This window comes from Lepidochelys olivacea (assembly GCF_965140295.1).
Source record: "Lepidochelys olivacea isolate rLepOli2 genome assembly, chromosome: 1".
NCBI lineage: Eukaryota > Metazoa > Chordata > Testudines > Cheloniidae > Lepidochelys > Lepidochelys olivacea.
The window spans coordinates 82,656,572-82,679,124 of record NC_140411.1 but is presented as its reverse complement, the minus strand read 5'-3'; the positions used below and the strand labels follow the sequence as shown (position 1 = coordinate 82,679,124).

At 43.6% G+C, this 22,553-nt stretch overlaps 1 protein-coding gene across 1 annotated transcript in view; it reads left to right on the top strand.

Annotated features, from left to right (window-relative positions):
* The window catches only part of MYCBP2 (MYC binding protein 2), a 412,169-nt gene that overhangs the window by 97,749 nt on the left and 291,867 nt on the right, over positions 1-22,553 (top strand). Inside the window, exons 13-17 of the mRNA XM_084646996.1 lie at positions 40-204; positions 895-1,053; positions 9,531-9,735; positions 10,343-10,488; positions 18,288-18,389. Coding sequence (XP_084503122.1) covers positions 40-204; positions 895-1,053; positions 9,531-9,735; positions 10,343-10,488; positions 18,288-18,389 — 777 coding nt within the window. The remainder of the gene's footprint in view (positions 1-39; positions 205-894; positions 1,054-9,530; positions 9,736-10,342; positions 10,489-18,287; positions 18,390-22,553) is intronic.

The window sequence follows — 22,553 nt, the reverse complement described above, 5'->3', positions numbered from 1 at the left end:
GAAGCATATTATTTGTAAAATACCTTTCTTCTTTTAAAGCTAAAAGCAGACGGCAGTCAAAACCCTATAAGCCTAAAAAGATCATTAAAATGGAAGGAAAGATTGTAGTATATACAGCATGCAATAATGGGAGCAGTTCTGTCATTTCAAAAGATGGAGAACTCTATATGTTTGGAAAAGATGCCATTTACTCTGACAGCACAAGTAAGTTGATATTTGAGAAACATTATTTAAAGCTACATAATGCCAGTTAAGTACAGATGTAAGAGAGACATGTCTTTAAAATTTTGTTTGGTTGCATTTATTCAGCATTGACACATGCCAGTTTAAATGAAATGTTAGAGAAATTTTTGTTCCAATTGGATTATGGTTCTGTATGAAATCACTTTATAAAAAAACTTGTATATTTATTGTATTGACTGGGCAGATTAGTTATGACTGTTCTTCCCTCCTTCCTTTTTCTTCACTACCTGTGGCCTTGTCTGCACTACAGATGCTACAGCAGCACAGCTACAGTGCAGACACTTGTTACAGTGACGGAAGGGTTTTTTTTTTCCATAGCTGTAGTTAGACCACCCCCTTGAGAGGTGGCAGGTAGGTCGACAGAAGAATTCTTCCAGTGACCTAGTGGATATCTATACTGGGGCTTTGTCAATTTAACTACATTTCTCGGGTGTGAATTTTTTATACTACTGCGTGACATAACTAGGTCAACCTAAGCTTTAGGTGTAGACCAGGCATTTGTTTTACTAACTCCAATATTCTACCATTCTCACCTTACCTTTACTCCTGATTAAAAAATTAAATGTTTTTTAGCACTACTTGTGATATAGTGAATCTCTGATCCAGAGAGAGAGAATGCTGTTCATCATCCAAATGTTTTATATCTCACAGGTTTAGTAACAGATTTGAAAGGCCATTTTGTGACTCAGGTAGCTATGGGCAAAGCTCATTCATGTGTGTTAATGAAGAATGGAGAGGTTTGGACATTTGGTGTGAATAATAAAGGACAGTGTGGACGAGACACAGGCTCCATGAGCCAGGGAGGAAAAGGTGAGCTGCTTGTTTTTAGAAAATAACAAGAATAAAAATGTAGTTAAACTCTTATTTAGATTGTGTTTGAAACAGTATATTCTTCAAGTGATGGTCCCTGTTGTATTCTGCGGAGGGTTATGTGCATGAGCCTGGTGCTAGAACTTTTGAAAGTAGTACTGTTTGGCGGTCCACGCATACGCCCTGAGCTGCCTTGTGGTTTCGCCTGAGGCGATGAATGGTGCATGGTTCAAGTTGGAGCTTTTACTCTATGTCCTTGTGTTGCACTTTCCAAAACTTTTCTAAATATCCTTAATACTGTTCGTAGTTTAGATTTATTATTTTTCTGTATTCCCTTTTTTATTTTTGTTTGAATTTATCCTTTTATACCAGATTTAGGACTTGGGATGCCACTTTCGGAATGTTTGTCACCAAACGCTCCCCAGGCCTGGGTACTGGATTATTCTGAAGCCTCTGGGGTTCAAAATCTGTGTTTCCTGCCCTCACTCATTTTCCATCAGCTTGGGGGAAACCCACATCATGTCAAGGTGCAGTATCTGCCTCTCTTTTCCTGCCTGTTCTCAAGAGAATTGGACTCTCCACCTCAGGGAACACATTATGGAGACTGCCATGGAACTGTCATCGGATCTCGGCCGGGGAATCGCACCGTACATTGTCCTGAACAGGTGAAGAGTGCTTCCCTGCCATTGGGATCCGCTGGTATCAGTGCTAAGGACCCTGCACTGAGCCTACGTATGAACCAAGGAAGCATGTGCATAAGCATAGCAGTAAGTCTTCCTCCAAGTCTAAAGATTCGGCACTGTCCATAAGTTCTGTCCATGAAGGAGCCATATGTTCCAAGTCTCACAAGACTGAACAACAACCACACCAGTTGCTGGATCCGCTTTTGCTGATCATAGATCCTGCGACTCCACCACTTGTGGCCCCGCTGGCATCCTGGGAAACATCAGTCTCCAGACAGGTGCAGTTCCTGATACTGGCTTCTTCAGCGGAACAGGTACCATTCCCCCCAGGAGACATGGAAGCACTCCAGATCCCCATCTGATATTCATACTGGAGGGACTACGATTTCAACGGGCCCAGATCTGATCACCAAGTTGAAGGGACCCTTCCCCTGCTATGTTCCTGCCACCTCTGTTTCCTCTGGCACTGGCATTTGGCAGGATTTATGATTTGGACATTACAGATGTCTGACATGGTCTACCGCTCATGTTCTGGAAGCACAACTACTGGAAGATTCCAGTGGTGCTGTGGCAGTTCCCCACCTTGCCTGACCCACAGAATTGGTATCTGGGACTCCCGCATCTCGTCACCACAACTCTCATCACGTAGGCGTTCCAACATGACACCGGATGACGCACCAGTTAACCCCTCTCCAATGGTACCAATGGATCCGGAGAGGTATCCCTTATCCTCTTCAGATGCACCCACTTCTTCACTCCCCTCCTTTCCATCGGACACCGGACTGTCATAAGTTCCAAGAATTACTGCGGAGAATAGCCAATGCCCTGATGATCCCATTATAGGAAGTACGTGACAGTCAACACCAGCTGCTTGACAATTTACACACTTTGGTACCAGCGAGGGTAGCCCTGCTAATCAATGAGGCCATCCTCCAACCCCAGTCACATGTGCATCTTCACCAAAAGGGTCTGAAAAAAGATATGTCCCCACCAAACGGTCAGAGTTCCTGTTCTCTTATCCTCCCCTGAATTCATTGGTCATCCAGGTGGCTTTACAACAGCCCTGCTCCAGCCCATCCGATAGAGAGGGTAAGAGACTAGATTTCGTGGGAAGAAAGGTCTTCTCCTTGGCAGGACTCCAATTTAATATTTCAAATTACTTAGCCCTGATGGCAGAGTATGATTTTATTAACTATGGGCAATTGGCTGAGTTCGCAGATAAGCTGCCTTTGCAAGATTGGATCTTTCCAGGCAATTCTGCAGGAGGGCAGGTTACTCACCAGGCCATGCTACAGGCTGCAGTGGACTCCTCAGACACAACTTCCTGTGTCTTGGCAGTGGGGATTGACATGAGGAGGGAATCATGGTTACATTCCTTTGGCTTCCCCAGGGAGGTGCAGAACACTATACACTGAGCCTCACCTCAGTCCCTGGAAAAATCATGGAGCAGGTCCTCAAGGAATCAATCCTGAAGCACTTATACGAGAGGAAAGTGATCAGGAACAGTCAGCATGGATTCACCAAGGGAAGGTCATGCCTGACTAATCTAATCGCCTTCAATGATGAGATTACTGGTTCTGTGGATGAAGGGAAAGCAGTGGATGTACTGTTTCTTGACTTTAGCAAAGCTTGTGACACGGTCTCCCACAGTATTCTTGTCAGCAAGTTAAAGAAGTACGGGCTGGATGAATGGACTATAAGGTGGGTAGAAAGTTGGCTAGATTGTCGGGCTCAATGGGTAGTGATCAATGGCTCCATGTCTAGATGGCAGCCGGTATCAAGTGGAGTGTCCCAAAGGTCAGTCCTCGGGCTGGTTTTGTTCAATATCTTCGTTAATGATCTGGAGGATGGCGTGGATTGCACTCTCAGCAAATTTGCGGATGATACTAAACTAGGAGGATAGATAGGGTGGGAAGTAGGGATAGGATACAGAGGGACCTAAACAAATTGGAGGATTGGGCCAAAAGAAATCTGATGAGGTTCAACAAGGATAAGTGCAGGGTCCTGCACTTAGGACGGAAGAATCCAATGCACCGCTACAGACTAGGGACCGAATGACTTGGCAGCAGTTCTTCAGAAAAGGACCTAGGGGTGACAATGGGCGAGAAGCTGGATATGAGTTAACAGTGTGCCCTTGTTGCCAAGAAGGTCAATGGCATTTTGGGATGTATAAGTAGGGGCATAGCCAGCAGATCGAGGGATGTGATCGTTCCCCTCTATTCGACATTGGTGAGGCTTCATCTGGAGTACTGTGTCCAGTTTTGGGCCTCACAGTACAACAAGGATGTGGAAAAATTGGAGAGAGTACAGCAAAGGGCAACAAAAATGATTAGGGGTTTGGAACACATGACTTATGAGGAGAGGCTGAGGGAACTGGGATTGTTTAGTCTGCAGAAGAGAAGAATGAGGGAGGATTTGATAGTTGTTTTCAATTACCTGAGAGGTGGGTTCCAAAGAGGATGGTTCTAGACTATTCTCAGTGGTAGCAGATGACAGGACAAGGAGTAATGGTTTCAAGTTGCAGTGGGGGAGGTTTAGTTTGGATATTAGGAAAAACTTTTTCACTAAGAGGGTGGTGAAACACTGGAATGCGTTACCTAGGGAGGTGGTGGAATCTCCTTCCTTAAAAGTTTTTAAGGTCAAGCTTGACAAAAAGCCCTGGCTGGGATGATTTAATTGGGGATTGGTCCTGCTTTGAGCAGGGGGTTGGACTAGATGACCTCCTGAGGTCCCTTCCAACCCTGATATTCTATGACTATAGACCTCCCATTTGACAGATTGCACTTCTTCAGTCAGAAGACGGATGAATTCCTCCACTCCCTAAAGGACTGTAGAGGCACTCTAAGATCTCTGGATATTTACATACCAGGACTAAGAGGAAATTCTACCTCCTGCCCCAATCACATCGTTACAGGGTCTCACAACTATACCATTAACATACCTATGAGCCTTCTCAAAAGCCCTGTAAGGTTCACAGACCACATCTGCCTATGTCGACTGCCAGTCGTCTACTCAGTTCATCCAATTGTCGCGTATCGGTATTTCTGAGTATCTTTAGAGAGACGTCAGTCACTTCATACACCAATGTCCATCCTGTCTACCACCTTCACGGGCTGTCTCAAACTCTTTCTGCCGGCATGGAAAACAATAGCAATGGACAAATAGGCCCTAGATATTGTCTAGGGTGGCTACGTCCTAGAGTTTACAGTGATGCCCTCATCTCACCCTCCTCTGCGGTCCACGTGCATGGAACACCCATGCAATGATCTCTTCTAGCTAGAGACTTACTCCCCATTGCAAAGGGGAGCTGTGGAACTAATCCCAGACCCTTTTCACGGAACAGGGTTCTACTCAAGCTACTTTCAAGTCTCCAGAAAGAATGGAGGATGGGGACTGATATTGGATCTTCAGCACCTCAACCGTTCCATTTCCAAATGAAGAGTCAGTGTGGTCACACTTGCATAAGGGAACTAATTTCTTTGGTGATCTCCAACCCTTGGATTACGGCCAAAATCTGCTTTTCTCTTTTGGGACAAATGGCCGCCTGCATGTATGTCATGCTGTTTGCATGCTTACACCTGCGCCGCCTTCAACTGTGGTTGCAGAGGGTCTACTCCCCCATGCACCAGCTGATGAACGCTCTGCTCCACATGCCACCAGAAGTTCTCTGCTGACTACAATGGTGGATGAGTCTGCTCGGGAATTACCTCCCTCCTGTCCTTTTGCACCGTTAAAATCATAACAGATGCATCCCACCTGGACGACTACATGACACAAAGTATCTGGACAACACGGGAGGCTAGGATGCACATAAACATATTGGAACTCTGGGCAATACTTAGTGTGCCAGGGTTCCTGCCAGCCATCCAGGACTGGTACGTTCTTCTATGTCAGACAACATCACCATGGTCTTCTACGTAAATAAGCAAGGGGAAACGAGATCCAAATCCTGTGTACAGAAGCCTTACGCCTATGGGAACACTACATTCTTCTGATAGTAGCCTACCTACTGGGCACCTAGAAGATGATTGTCGATGCAGAAACTTTGCAACTGACCATGAATGGGAATTGCACGACTCTGTAATCATGGACATCTTTGACTAGAACCCCAGCGAGGGATCTTTTTGTATCCCATAACACCACCCAGTATTGTTCAAGAGGAGGAATTGGAGCCCAATGCACCCAGTATTGTTCAAGAGGAGGAATTGGAGCCCAATCACAGGGGGATGCCCTAATCGGACGACTGGTTGGACTGCACAAACTATGTCTCCTCCCTCTTACCCTTCCTACCATGAGTAATCCACAAGATCAGACCAGAGAAAGTAACAGCCATCCTGATAGCCCCCTTCTGACTTTGCCAATTCTCCTTTGCATGTAGAAGCAACCTCCACTCATGAGAATCTCCAAGTGGGTTTCTGGGTGCATTACATGCTGTTATCAGTTATCGGGATGATCCCCACCTGAAGGGATTTGGGCCCATTCTATGACAGTGTAAGCAGAAACTACAGCCGCACTCCACAACGTACCCATCGCAGACACATGCATGTTGGTCACATGGAGTTAGGTACACACCCTCTCCATACACTGTGCTGTAGTGTATGATTCCGCAACAGATGCATCATTTGGAGCAACAGTCCTCCATTCCACAGTCTCCTTGTAGCATCCTTCCACATACCCTCAGTAGAATACAATCGTCACTTCTTCGTCACTCGAAGAAGAAAACGAAGTTATTAACCTGTAACTGGAGGCTCTTTGAGATGCGTGGTCCATATCTGTATTCCAAACACTCCCTCCTTCCTCTGTGCTGCAGATCCAACAAATCTGCAGAAGAAAAGGAACTGGAGGTGCTGGCGGCCACTGCACCCTTTATCACCTCGGGCGAAACCATGAGGCAGTACAGGGCACGTGCGCAGACTGCTGAACAGTCCTACTTTCAAGAGCTCCAGCTCTGGGCACGTGAATGCACATAACCCTCAGTGGAATTCAGATATAGACCACACATCTTGAAGAACCTCCAATTACAGATAACTTTTTGTTATTCCTATTGTAGAGTTTACATTTGGAGCATATTATAGTATGACAAGCCAAGAAAGCATAGCACTTTAATGTTGTCTGTCTCTGTCTCTCTGTTAGTATTGCTACATAGTTGACTTTTAGACATTATTAATATTTTTCTGTTAAACAAATTCATTAGATGTTTTCATTTTGCCTTTTGGTAACTGTGTATTGCCATAATATAAAATATCTCAGATGCTTTTCTTTTAACAGTGGTCCCAAGGCATTTATTGGTTCTTAGATACCTTCCTTCCACTTACATTTACAAAGAGGGTATTTACATTTTACAGTACATTTTACAAATATAGCTGAAAGGATTAGTTAACCCAGAGGATTTTTTTAAAAGTTATCTACTACAAATTTTAAGAATGAAAAAATTCATAGAATGTCCTGTTTCATAATAGACCTCATTTCTCTCCTCATGTTTTTAGTTCTTTCCCCATGTATCATCCCTGTATTACAACCACATTTCACTTTTTACCTTCCTTTTTGACTGTTTTTATCATCTCCTGTTCCTGCCACACTATTTAATTCTTTTTTCTTCTCTTCCAACACCATTTGATCCTCAAGCTTCTTATTCGTAAACTACTTCCTCTTCTATGCTTTTTCTTTAGCCTTGAAAAAGATAAAATATTTTTCTTTCACTTCCCTTTCCTCTCTTCAGAACTCTTGCATTTTTGAACATTTTCAATATAAACACTTCTGAACATACCATTTTGATATATTTCACTTTGTGCCACTTCCAATTATCAGTGCCTTTGATATGGCATTTCTACCTGTAATTAACATATTTAGTGATCGCTACTGCATTTCAGATTATCATGGCAACTCTTATAATTAATTTAAAAACTGTCACTGTGCCAAAAGAGACACAGGGTTTCAGTGGCATTATCATATGATCCAGCGGTTGGGGAAGCAAGGAGAGGCTGCTGAATTGGAATTAATTTGCAAACTGGATACAATTAATTTAGGCTTGAATAAAGACTGGGAGTTGATGTGTCATTACACAAAGGAAAAATATTGCCCTTTGTTTATTTCCCCTCCTGCTGTTCTTGTAAAGTGCTGGAAATGGCCCACCTTGATTATCACTACAAAAGGTCGTTCACCCACCCACCCCCACTCTCTCTCCTGCTGGTAATAGCTCACCTTTCCTGATCACTCTTGTTACAGTTTTCAGAGTAGCAGCCCTGTTAGTCTGCATTTGCAAAAAGAAAAGGAGTAGTTTTGTTAGTCTCTAAGGTATCACATTTATCTGAGCATAAGCTTTTGTGAGCTACAGCTCACTTCATCTGTAACACCCAACGTATGGTAACACCCATTGTTTCATGTTCTCTGTGTATATAAAATCTCCCCACTATATTTTCCACTGTATGCATCCGATGAAATGAGCTGTAGCTCACGAAAGCTTATGCTCTAATAAATTTGATAGTCTCTAAGGTATCACAAGTACTCCTTTTCTTTTTACGGATACAGACTAACACGGCTGCTACTCTGAAACCTGAGTAGTTCCTGTATTTGAAGAGGTTATTTTAAGGAAATATGTCCCAGGACACTATGATTTGTTTGGGGCTGGGGTGGGGAAATCTATTTTCCAATGAGCTCTGTTTGTTAGTGTGTCAGTTAAGTTTGTCAAAGATTTAATTTATACTGGGCATGCTGCAACCCTCATCCTGGGGTTGAGCAGGATGTTCCCTGCGATTGTTCCTCCCAGGTACTGTGGCTCCAGATCTGGGAACTGAGAGCAGGGAGAGACGGTCTCTTCTGTGCTTTCAGTGCTCCTGCTGCTGGCTCTCAAGCAGCATAGCTGAAGAGGAGGAAGTGATATGACTGAAATGCAAAGGGGTGAGGTACTGGGCCAGAGTGGAGGAGTAGATTGGAACAAGGAACCTTAGGGTGAGAAACAGAGACTGTGACATGGGGAAGGGTGAAGACAAATCAGATGAGTAACCGCTTGAGACTAGAGCTGGTTGGGCAAGGAGCCAGGTGAGGGAGAGTGGTATTGGGAGCTGGGGTGGAAGACCGAATTGGACAAGGACAACCCTGGGACTGGCTGGGAGACCGCTAGGGATGATGAGTCCGATAGGATGAAGTCTGGGGCTAACTAGATGGAGAGACTGGGATGAGAAGGTGGGGAATCCTCTCACTGAATGAGGCAGGAGATTTGTTGAAAGAATAGAAAACGATCATGTTTCGAAAGAGTTTGTCATAATCTGCGTGCACAAAATGGCCAAATTAAGGTTGCATTGGCATCTTTAATTCTGACATTTCTCAACTTGACTGTGACGTTGAAACCTTGACATTCTTCTAACATTTTTGATGTGAGATATATATATATAAAATATATGTTTTACAGTATATTACAAATATATCAAAATACAAATGAGTACAAAAAGAAAACAAGAATGAACAAATTAGAAATAAAAACACAATGATAGACTAGATTTGTGCTTGTTTTCCATGTTTTGGCTGTGCTGTTAGGGAAGCGTTAAAACAGTTCTGGGTCAAATTTTCTAAGGAATTTTGCATGTACGTGACTTTTATACTCATCTTACCAAAGTTATATATGCAAAATTGAGCCTTTGAAAGTCTGTCCCTAATTTTGTAACTCTGTTAATTGTATGTATCAAAAGATCCAATTTTCATCTGACTTGCCCTTGTTTTAACATTTTCCTTATAGCACTGTGTATCTTATAATAACTGATGTGAATTGTTGAAGTGTTTCAATATCTTTTTCAATAGGTTTTGTAGTTGAGAATATGGCAACAGCAATGGATGAAGACTTAGAAGAAGAACTGGATGAAAAAGATGAGAAGTCCATGATGTGTCCTCCAGGCATGCATAAATGGAAGCTGGAGCAGTGCATGGTATGCACTGTGTGTGGGGACTGTACAGGCTATGGAGCCAGCTGTGTTAGTAGTGGGCGTCCTGACAGGGTACCTGGAGGGTAAGTAAATACATTCATGCAAATATCTTTCATACGGTATGCTGAATAAGTAAAATGTGTACAGAATGTAATCAAAATAGATGTTTACTTTACTTCGCTTCAGACTTCAGTCTTAAATAGCACTGTATCTAAAGAAAATATTGCTTATCTATTTTTAAAACCAAGAATATATTTAACTTCTGTGATTTTTTTAATAAACATTTTAGTAATGGTAACAGGTGACTTAAAATATTTCTTATGTTTATTCAAAATAATTCTCACAAAAGCAGAAAGGAGGAAAGTGTGTTGGGTATAAACAAATTTGGTATGCCTAATGACATTGAATGCTGCTATTTAAGGTATGGGATTTCTGGCTTTGGATATAACTTTTTTTCTTAATAAAATGGAAGATGAATAGTAGTTCTAAAACCATAGACGTGGGGCTGGAAAGAACCTTGCATGGTTATCAAGTCCAGCCCTTTGCACAGAAGGCAGGACCAAATAAACCTAGATCATCCCTGACAAATGTTGGTCCAATCTGTTCTATTACATCTGTAGTTCAAATACATTTTTATGTAATATTGCTTGTCTTGGTAGATTACGGATAAAACTTATTTGTGTTATGTAGAATCTGTGGCTGTGGCTCTGGTGAGTCTGGCTGTGCTACATGTGGTTGTTGCAAGGCCTGTGCTAGAGAGCTGGATGGTCAAGAGGCAAGGCAAAGAGGAATTCTTGATGCTGTGAAAGAGATGATACCTTTAGATCTCCTACTAGGTAAGTGAGACGAAACTGATAAACAGACATTTGCCAATGGTATAACTTTTAGTCACACGATGCAACCAGCTTCCCTTTAGAATTAAATTTGGGCTTTGTAATCAGTCCCCATACATACTACTTTCAGAGTAACAGCCGTGTTAGTCTGTATTCGCAAAAAGAAAAGGAGTACTTGTGGCACCTTAGAGACTAACACATTTATTTGAGCATAAGCTTTCGTGAGCTACAGCTCACTTCAGCAGATGCATACTGTGGAAAGTGTAGAAGATCTTTTTATACACACAAAGCGTGAAAAAATACCTCCCCCCACCCCACTCTCCTGCTGGTAATAGCGTATCTAAAGTGACCACTCTCCTTAAAATGTGTATGATAATCAAGGTGGGCCATTTCCAGCACAAATCCAGGGTTTAACAAGAACGTCGGGGGGGGGGGGGGGAGGAAAAAACAAGGGGAAATAGGTTACCTTGCATAATGACTTAGCCACTCCCAGTCTCTATTCAAGCCTAAGTTGCAAATGAATTCCAATACTACTGTAACTAGTGGAAAAATAGCAGTTAATCAAGAAATTGGTACAATCTTATCACTTTTGTATGTATTTTGATTTTCTGGTTGTAGAATTTTATATCTTAATTTCATGGAATTTCATTCTTTCTTCCATTGCATTAACACTGCTGAGCTATGTTCTTTCATGACAGTTTTAGTGCAGTAGGTTTTTTTTTTTCACGAGTAAATTATTGCTTAGACTTCTTTCCTTGGTATTGTAGTAAAGATAGTGAGCGGACCTAACATTTGAACTTCATCTGTCCACTTGCATGAGGGCACTGTTTTGATACATATATTCAACTTTCACTTCCCCTTGTGATGACACTGCTGGTGTCATGAGGCTGTTCCTCTCCTAGCTCTAGAAGGGAGGCTTGCCACAGGTCTATTGCCAGAAATTGGTACAGCAGGATTGTACATAAAAACATGGGGTGTTCAGTCCCAACGCTGAATAATTTTTCCTCCCAAATTTTTTGGAGAAAGTGGGAGGTGGCAGAAATGTAAAAATAATTAACTCTGTGGAAGAAAGTGAGATTATGTATAACCAGACTAATATTTAAGAGCTGAAGCCAGAAAGAATAAATTAAAAAAAACAAAATGACTTCTCTAAATACAAAGTTTGGGGCCATGACTTCTGATTAGATTTATTATGATAGAAAATGTTTTTAATATTGTATTCCCTAATTTTATAAGGCTGATTATTTTCCTAGTCTCAACTTCCTCCTCTTACTGTGGTTTATTCAGGTACCCGTTCAGAACTTCATACAACATGGAGTTAATAATGAGGCGATTTAGTCCAGGACCCAATTTTGGGGGTTCTAATGTGTGACAACTAACATCTTCAGATATTTAAAATTTTTCTTTCCTCAGTGTTCATCTCGCCAAGTACTAGCTTCTTCAGAATCAGAAATCAGTGTTAAAACATATAGCATAACAGTGGGATTTTAAAAGATATAAAATGTTGCAGGTGTTTCTCTTATTGCATTGGTTGAGCAGGAAAGACAGACCCCATGATACCTGCTATCGTGTGTACTCGTGATGCTCTAATAGCATTGGAGGGTGCTAGTGTTGTGGCACTATAATTATTTGCTGCCCGTTTCTGAAGGATTCTCCTGTTACTTGCTAAGGGGCAGATTTTCTAGTCTGGACTACTGTCAGTTTTAAAAAGATGGGACACATTAGGATTCTTTATTCTGAAATTTGTTGATTTCTGAATTGATTCTGCTTAGTTTACAATTAAGAATATATTTTTCTAACTGGCAGTCCTGCAAATTTACATGTGGTCTGAATCTGAAGATGGATTGTTTTCTTATTGTACGTTGTTCTGATGATGATGGTTTTGCAGAGCAGAAGTAAACTATTGGAATACTGTGAACACTTCTGTTGATACACAAGGAAGACTAGATTCCACCACTTAGCTTTGTTGTCTTTGTGATCCTAATAGAAGTAAAAGCAGTAAACACGTATGCTTCTTTGAGTGTTGGGTCCCCCTATATGGATTCCAAACATGGGCGTGCATGTGCGCCATATGCCAGAGCCAGAAGGTTTTCCTAGCAGTGTCCATTGACCTGCACGTGCATTGTACGTCCCCTCATGCTCATAGCCGAGGGTATAATAGGCTGCTTCAGTCGATGCCTCTCCACTTCCCTGAGTCGGAACCCCTGTTCCTTTGCTCTCTTAGCCTAGCTAAGAGAGTGGCCTTTTCATCCATTCTTGTACATAGTTATAGCTAAGCTGTTTGTGTTCTATACTTGTTTTATCCTTAGATAGTCTAGTTAGTGTAGTTGTTCCCCTGTTTGGGGATTCCCTCCCCCCCCCCCCCCGGGGGGACTATGTTCTGCATTCCTGGCCTTAAGAACTGTGCCTCTTGCCTGCACTCATTCTCTGTGAGCGATGAGCACCAGCATTGTCTGTATTGCCTTGGCGGGGCTCACATTGTGGTACGCTCTGCTATCTGCAAATCCTTAATGCCCTGAACACGGGAGGCTCAAGAACATAGCTGCCTCCATCAAGACCTTCCAGAGGTGATGTTCCCCCAGGCGCCTTCAGATCCTGGATCGGCAGAACTGACGGTGGAGCATCCATCACTGGCATTGAGTGCCCTTCCCAGCACCTCCCAGGCACTGGATCCATTGGTACTGAAGACAAGAGACAAGCCCCACTATGAGGGGAAAAAAACATGGCCATGGCCATAAGAGCAGATCCTGGACCGGGACTGCTCATAAGCTCATTGTTTCTTCCATGAGCTCCACCTGGTCAGGTGAGAGGTTGCACTCAGATCCATCTGCACAGGCGTCCAGACTGCCCTGTGTTGATTCCGTGTGGACTCTCTGGCCTCTCCAGAGTTCTGCCTCGCACTCCCAGATGACTGGAACCACTTCTGTCCACAGAGGAACTGCTCCTCCCCATCTGCGTTTTCTGCTCCTCTCTGGACCTTCACTCACCACCATCCTCTCCTTGGTTGAACCTTTGCTCCTGCTACCAGAAAGACCCGCTCTGTTGCCACATGCAGCCCTCTGGTACTTATGGTCTCCTACACTCCCCTCCCCCCGGAACCATTGCTGGAACCATCTTCCAAGTCTGAGAGCTTCTCAGAGACAGAGTCCTTGTTTTCTCCCGTTCCATGTCAGAATCTGGAATCATACCCCAGATTGCACTATCCACCAGTTTATGACTGTGCTTCAGAGGCCTGGCATTGCTACCAATGAAGCCCGCCAATGGCCACACTTGGATCCCTACTGGGGATGCCAAGCACCATTGGTAGTCTCATATCAACCATCCTCCATTCGCCCTACAGCACCATTGGTGTACGAGGAAGAAGACAACATGGAACCAGTACTGCCAGTCTCCACTGCTGCATCTTCATCTCCAGATGAGGCATTTTTTCTTTTCTTGCTCTCTCCACCAAATGACCACCAATAATACCACATGTTGACAGACCTCATCACGGAAATCTCTTCATTCCCGCTGACTATAGCCAGGGTCTATCTGCCTGCCTGCTGGTCTGGTCTGTGTCATGCCAGGCTCCAGGTGCGACCCCTGCACAATGGCTGGTGACACTCTATTCCCAGTCCTGAGACCCCCTGGAAAAGATTGCCACCATTCCACAAGCGATATTTACCTTGCTGTGGTGGTGGACTGACTACAGAACAGCCCTGGAAGAGGTTCCATTCGACTCCCCACTCCATCAAGTTGGTGTCAGACGCCTGAGACCTTGGGTAGGGGGCACATATCGGCGTCCTCCAGACTCAGGGGATGTGGTCCCCGGATGAAGGGTGGTTGTACATAAAGAGCTCTGAGCAGTCTGGCTGGCATGCGGCATCTTGTTGCCCCACCTGTCAGGCAGAGTGGTACAAGTCCTGACAGACAACACAGCCTCGATGTTCTACATCAACAGGCAAGGGGCAGCATGCTCGGTGACTCTGTCAGGAGGCGCTCTGTCTCTGGGACTTCTGCATGAGCACGAGATTCACCTGGAAGCTTCCCAGCATCAGGAATATGCTGGTGGACCAGCTCAGCAGGGACTTTTCCTCTCATCACAAGTGGTTGCTCCATTCGGAGGTAGCCTGCATGATCTTCCAAAAGTGGGCAACTCCCCAAATGGATCTGTTCGCTACCAAACAGAACAGGAAATGCCACTAGTTTTTTTTTCTCCTCGGTAATGTCTGACCAAGGGCTCCCTCTCCAATGCCTTCCTCCTGTCATGGTCAGGGAGCCTGATGTACACGCTCCCTCCAGTTCTGCTTATCAGCAAGGCCCTGGCAAAGATCGAGAGACAAGGCACAGGTCATCATGATCGCCCCGACGTGACCTCGCTAGCACTAGTTCAGCTCATGAGCCCGTCAGTGGCCCCTCCCTGGCCCCTGCCCAGCCGACCGGACCTGCTGTCACAGAACCATGGTCAACTTCTACACCCCAACCTCGGGTACCTCCACCTCTCGGTGTGGATGCTGAGTGGCTGAACCCGGAGGAATGGACCTGTTCGGAAGGAATACAGCAGGTCCTCCTGGAAAGTAGAAAGCCCTCAATTAGACTGACTTACCTGGCTAAGTGGATGAGGCTTTCCTGCTGGGTGTCTGAACGGGACATCTCTCGCCACGTTCCTCCATACAGGCTGTCCTGGACTGCCTGCTCCATTTGAGGGACCAGGGCCTGGCACACTCTTCCATTAGAGTGCATCTCACGGCCATCTCTGCTTATTACCCACCGATCCAAGGACAGACGGTGTTTTCCCATGACATGACAGTCAGATTCCTGAGGGGACCATGACAGGAGAGACTCTTCCTGCAGGTATGGGCTCCTGTCCCGCAGTAGGATCTTAACTTGGTCCTCTCTAGGCTCACTGGCCCGCCCTTTGAGCTGCTCCTTTTCCTATCTGTCATTGAAGGTCGTGTTCCTGGTGGCGGTGCCATCGGCGACATGAGTCTCTGAAATTAAAGCCTTGACCTCAGAACCTCCGTATATGGTCTTCTACAAAGATAAGGTTCAGTTGCGGCCCCACCCGGCCTTCTTGCCGAAGGTGTTCTCCACCTTCCATATGAAACAGGACATCTTCCTCCTGGTGGGCTGTCCCAAACCGCACAAGACCAGTGAAGAGAGGCGTCTTCACGCCCTTGACGTCCTCAGGGCCTTGACTTTCTACTTAGAATGTACCAAGCCTTTCTGTAAATCGACTCAACTCTTCATCGCTACAGCATATGGGATGAAGGGTCACCCAGTGTCCTTGCAGAGGATTTCCAATTGGATTACCTTGTGCATAAGGACCTGTTATGACCTGGTGGGGGTTCCGCTGCTGCCGATTGTCAGAGCCCACTGGATGAGAGTGCAGGCGTCTTCGGTGGCCTTCCTGGCACACATCCCTATCCAGGACATCGGTAGAGCCACAACATGGTCCTCTGTTCACCCATTCACCGCCCATTATGCCATCGCTCAACAGGCCAGGGATGACGCTGGGTTCAGCAGAGCTGTGTTGCAATCTGCTCATCTGTCATAAACATAAAGATGCAGGTAATATAAAATCCCTCCTTGTAGCTGTACTGAATTGCTTTACCTATGAGGGATTAAGAACCTCAAATAACCTGGTTGGCACCTGACCAGAAGGACCAATAAGGAAAGGAGATACTTTCAAATCTGGGGGGAGGAGGGTTGTTTGTGCTCTTTGTTCCCTCTCTAGATGGAGAGAGAAGCCAACTACGGACAATATCTCCTGAAAACATACCTGGAATAATCTATCTAAGAATTACAGAAATAGTAAGTGAGGCAAGGAAATGCATAAGGTTATCTTTTGTTTTAGCTTGTGAATTTTCCCTATGCTAAGAGGTAGTTTTATTCCTGTTTTATAACTGTGAAGCTGAGTCCAATAAATCTTTTTATTACCCTGTAAAGTTACCTTCCATCCTGATTTTGCAGGAGTGATTCTTTTACTTTTTTCTTTGTAATAAAATTCTTCTTTTAAGAACCTGATTTATTTTCAGTGTCCTAAAAACCGAAGGATTTGGTCTGTGATCACATTGTAACCAATTGGTTAGTATATTATTCTCAAGCCTCCCCAGGAAAAGGGGTGAAGGGGTTTGGGGGGAATAGGGACTCCGAGTGACCCTTTCCTGAATTTTTGTATAAATCACTTGGTGGTGGCAGCAATACCATCCAAGGACAAGGAAAGGAATTTGTGCCTTGGGGAAGATTTTAACCTAAGCTGATAGAATCTAAGCTTAGGGGGTCTTTCATGCAGGTGCGCACATCTGTAACCCAGAGTTCAGAGTGGGGAGGGAACCCTGACAACGTCTGTGAACTCCTACCCACCTCCAGGGGTATTTCTTGGGAGTCCCCTAATATGGAATGGACATGAGCAAGCACTCGAAGAAAAGACAGTTACCTTTTCCGTAACTGGTGTTTTTTGAGATGTGTTGCTCATGTCCATTCCATGACCCGTTCTCCTTCCCCACTTTTGGAGTTTCTGGCAAGAAGGAACTGAGGGGGTGGAGAGCCACCGATGCTCCTTATACCGCACCATGCAGGTGCCACTCTAGAGGGCGCCAGAACCGGTCCCTTACAGATACTGCTCAGGGAAAAACTTCCGGCACCAGTGCATGTGGCGAGTACACACACCTAATATGGAACTGATTATGAGCAACACATCTCAAAGAACACCAGTTACGGAAAACGTAAATGTCTTTTTTATTTATTTTTTTTTGAGATGTGTAGTTCCTATTTGGATTCCAATACCTGCTCTCCATTCCCTCTGCTGTGGATTGGACTATTTAGAGGTAAGAGGGATACTGGAGAGGTGTCGACCTGCACAGCCTATTATACCCTCGACTGTGAGCATAAGGGAAGTATGATGCATGTGCAGGTTAACGGACACTTCTAGGAAAACCTTGTGGCTCTGGTGTGTGGTGTGCAAGCACACCCACATTTGGAATCCAAATTAGGAACACGCATCTCAATGAACCTCCAGTTACAGGTAAGTAACTTCCTCTTTCTGTCCCTTTAAATAAGCATTTGTAACTCTGAATACAATCAGAGTTGGATAAAAGATGCCATTTTCATGGTCGCTTTTCAGAGTAGAATCATAATTTAAATAAGTTTATGGGTATTTTAATATTAGTGTGTCTCTGTTGTCCTATGCCTGCACTTAGGTTTGTATTAATCTTTCCATTATAACCCCCTATTTTCAAGGTGTTATAACTTGGTATTAAATTTATCAACATGCCAAAAATAACAAGGTTGATATACAAGCTTGATACATAATAATTGAATTAATAAAAATAATGCAACTATTTCTAAAATGAGCTGCTAATTGAAATACAGTGTTATTCATTTTCATGTTGCTATCATATATGCTGTACCTAAAGAAAAGTTTAAATTGATCAGTATTGTTTTAAATAGAATTTGTCAACTTGTAAGTTCTCTTGTCTTATGTTTACTGGAAATTTGGGGCAAAAGTAAAAACAACCAAACTCTTTTTTTAACAAACTCTAAAAATGTGTTTAGCTGATAGATAGGAAGTACAGAAAACTATTAAACGTTGAAATTGTGACAGACTTATGAAAGTAAAGAAATCCAAAATTGAGGCTGACAGTCCATTCTGAAATCATTATGTTGCCTCCTTCCTTTATTCCTAAACATCTCAGCATAGCTATATAAAGGATAAATTATCGAGCCTTAGCTTTCATTTTCTTGGCTATTACTAGGTTTTGTCACATTCATCATATTATTTAAACACAGATTTTGTATTTTTTATTTATTAATTGATGTAGCTGTCCCTGTTCCTGGGGTTAATATTGAAGAGCACCTTCAGCTACGGCAAGAGGAAAAGCGTCAGCGTGTAAACAGGAGGCATAGATTGGAGGAAGGCAGAGGTAAGAGATTATTTGTTACTGAATTGAGGCTAAAATAAGGATAAATGCACACCGTTTCTAAAAACGGACTAGGCCTTGCGAAATAGGCCTTTTTTTTATTTAAAAACTGTCAAACATGAAACAAAAATCAGGTTTAAGTGTATATTCAGTAGAGGTTTGCACTAACTGAACTTAATAGATTTTAAAAAAAAAATCAATATACCAGTGCAATTTTATAATACAGAAAAGGCCTGCAAGGTTTCAGTAATACTGCTGTGCAGTGGCTTGAGAATTTGGCTTCCATTAAGCCTATAATGGTGGGTATGGGAGACAGAACCATTGAGAATTTAGATCTAGGCCTTTAATTAGACAATTAAAAGATCAGCACTGTCAGAGATTTCACCTGAGATGTACAGGGTCAGAGTCAGAACTCCTAAGCTGTGCTGTTCAGTGCAACATTGGTGGATACTAAAGTATTTGTAGTCTTTGGTTTAAGAAAGAATGGGGTTCTTTGTTGTGCATATATTACTGATAACTGTTGGATAAGACAGCTGGCCCATTGTCAGTCCATATGTTTTCAGATAGGTATTTGATACATCATGAACTAAGAGAGTCATGAAGGTATTGTGAGGGGATGTACGAGTATTTCCTTCCCAAAATCTTACTCATCGGAATGTGTTCACTTTGTGTAAGTGCTAAAATGGGAATAAGATTGCGGGAACAAGTGGTTCTTCTTTGAGTTGTGTTTCTGTGAGTGCTCCACCTTAGGTGTATCTGTGTTCCTGCACCTAGGATTTGAGATTTTCAGCTGTAGTGCCCATTTGGGCCTCACATGCACTCCCCCCTTCGCGCACCATGTTTGGCAGTTATATAGTTCTGTGCAGCCAAATTAATCTCAATTCCTTCTCAACTGCCCTTGTCCTGAGTTGGAGTCCCTAGCAGAGCCCTTTCTATCAAGTTCTTAGTGTCTTTGTTCTCATTTGTCATAGTGACAGTGTTTCAGTTAGGATTTTAGTTATTTATAGTTGTTCCCGTTCTTCTTTTTCCTTCATTCAAAAAAAAATCTCCATTATTTATCATTATCCCCTCGATTAGAGTTGTAGTTTCTACATATCTTCCCTTTAGGGAGATAATCCCTATAAAGGGTGTTATGCTCAGATCCACCAATTTCAAACAGTGCCTCTATTGCTGGGAGGCCATCAGGGTCAGTAATGGTCGCTCCCTTTGCATTCGTTGTCTGGAAGAGGCATGCATTCCCCAAAACTGTATGTATTGCCTTAAACTTAAGGCACAGACTCAGAAAAACTGTGAGCTGAAATTAAAACCGATTGAGAGCTCAGCTTCAGATCCTGGTCCTGGAACCCTGCCTGGACAACGGTTGCTGTCAGCATCAACATCAGCCATGCCGCCCTCCTTGCTAGTTTTGAAGAGAAAATAACAGAGTCCTGTGAAAAGACAGTGAAAAGCAAGCTTCAAGTTCACCTAAAAAGGAGCCACCAAAAAGAAGGGGGTCCCAGAGAGATCATTAGCTTCGGCACTGACAGGTATGAGACTGAATACCTGTGACACCCCTGGGGCCTCTTGGTAATGTCACCAGTAAGTTCAAGGACCCCAAGAGGGCAGGACTGGATAAGGTGGCATCATCAGGTAATAGGGGTAAGGAAAATATTGGAGTCTCAAAGATGGTACTGACAGCACCAGCTAGACATCCCGCACCGAGTACATCGGCACTGACAAGTCCACTGTGGTGCCGCCTGCTGGACACTCTGTGGAATGCAGCGCAATCCCAGCACCGACGACATTGTCAACAGCAGGACTGATGCAAATGTCCCCATGATACCGAGGCAAATGACTTCCATGGTACCAATGAATTTAGATTCCCAATACACTAATGTCGGATGCACTGAAGTCTCCACCGCTGTGTACCCATGTCGCTGTAGTACACATCTCATCCCCAGATGTGCATGCGGTACCCATTTGCCATTACCACCGAGGACTTCTGAAGTACGAGATCCCACTCCAGCCTGGAACCTCAGCCTAGTGCTACGATGCCTCAGTAGTTTCCCATTTGAGCCTATGGCAATCTGCTTGTTCATACCTATGAAATAACATACCCATATCTATGAAAAAAGCCTTTCTTGTGACCATCCCATCCACTCGAAGAGTGGGGGAAATAGGGGCTCTCATGGTATACTTCCCTGTACAATCTTCAAAAATAGTTACATTAAGACCACATCCAAAGTTCCTATCTAAAATACCTTCCTCATTCCACCTGAATCAGCCTATTCATCTTCCATCGTTCTTCCCTAAACCACATGGAAATAAACGGGAGGCCGTGTTCCACATGCTAGATGTTAGACGGGTGCTAAGCCTTATATCTTGAACGAACCAAACCTTTCAGAAAGACAGCAAGATGATTTCGTTCTATTGCTGAAAGATCAAAAGAATCAGCCATATCTAAACAAAGGCTTTGAAATGGATTTCCAGTTGTATTAACCTTTGTTATTGTCAGCATGATTTGCAAATGCCTCCGGGGACTAGAACGCACTCCACGAGATCACTTTCCACCTCAGTAGCCTTCCTGACCAATGTACCAATCACGGACATTTGTAAAGCAGCGACCTGCCTATCTTCCCACACATTCACCAAGCATTATTTAATCGCACAGGACTCTGTGGATGCTCTGTTAAGACTGACTGACTGTTTAATCATCTTGTGACACTCTGTACCTCAAAGTAGCACCCTGGAACCTCCATATTCACCACTCTCGTATAATTATGATATGTTTTATACGAAGAATGTCTTGTGATTTTTAAAGATTTTGAGCTGTTGGTACACACAATCTAACAGGATATTAATGTTTATCGTATGTGAAGTATTACTATATGAGTTAATAAAATATGTTGTGAGGTTGGGAATGCCTATGGCCAGCTGTTCAGTTACAACAAAGGAGTAGCCATCACTGGCCAGGCGGTCGTTAACGGCACATCCACATGCAATGTACTATCCCGGAGGCTTCTTGGAGAAGTGATGTATGCCCTGGGGGCGGGCTAGCCCAGGTCCCAGCAATGATCTTTGTAACAGCTGGAAGAACATTTGCAAGAAAAAAAACTTTGAACTGAGGAAGTTTGGTCCCAGCTTCGAAAGTGCTCCAGTCTGTGTACTGAGGAATGTAACCTGCTTGTACCATCTGTTAGGGAGAGACGCTGCTTGGTTCAAATTTTGCTTTGTCTGTTCGAGTTACAATTTAGGCTCTGTTTCGATTTTTGTTTCTTAGGTAACTAACTTGGATCTCTGTGTCTGCTACTTGTAATCACTTAAAATCTACTTTTCTGTAGTTAATAAATCTGTTTTATATTTTACCTAAAACAGTGTGTTTGTGGTTGAAGTGCTAAGAGAATCTCAGCTCAGGTTACAAAGGCTGGTGTATGTCCATTTTCCTCTGAAGAAGTGGCAAACTTGGTAATGTGCTTATACTGGCCAGTCTTCTGATCCGTGCAAGATGGTACAGTTCTGATCCGTGCAAGATGGTACAGTTCGGTTGGGTGTGTTCCAGCCTCTGGATGGCTGTGTAAGTGCAGTGCCTGTCAGAGGCTTGTAGCTTGACAGCAGCAGCACAGGTTGGTAGCTTTGGAGGGCTCAGCAGTCCCACAGTCCAGGTTGTATCTCCTTAGTGATGGACAGTGGTCCACGTATCCATGCTAATTTCCTTAGATCTGTTAGCTGCCCTTCATATATTTTGACCATGAAATGTTGTTGACACCTCTGTGGATGATAGCTGGAGTAGATAGAATTACACGTTTCAGTGGGAGGTCCCAGAGGATTGCTTTATGTAATCCTTAGTCCACCGTAGAGGGATTTCTCTTGTGGGGTACCACAAGGTTCTAATCTGCATCTGTAGTTGGAGCTAGGGGTGGGATGCCCGGCTCAAGTAGACCTATCCATGCTAACTCTGATTGGATGAGAGCTACTCTTAAAGGTGTCCTGGAAGCTGAATCTATCTTGGAATACAGCTTTCTGCTGGATTGTGGATATTCGCTTCAGAGAACATTATACCGGTTAGTAAATTGTACTAGCTTTTTATTTTCTTCTGTCTGCAATTAAGGGTGTTTACTTTGGTCTACAGGGCTCTCAATGGTTTAGGTCTTAACTGCCTCTTTCATTGATTGAGGCCAATTTAACTGC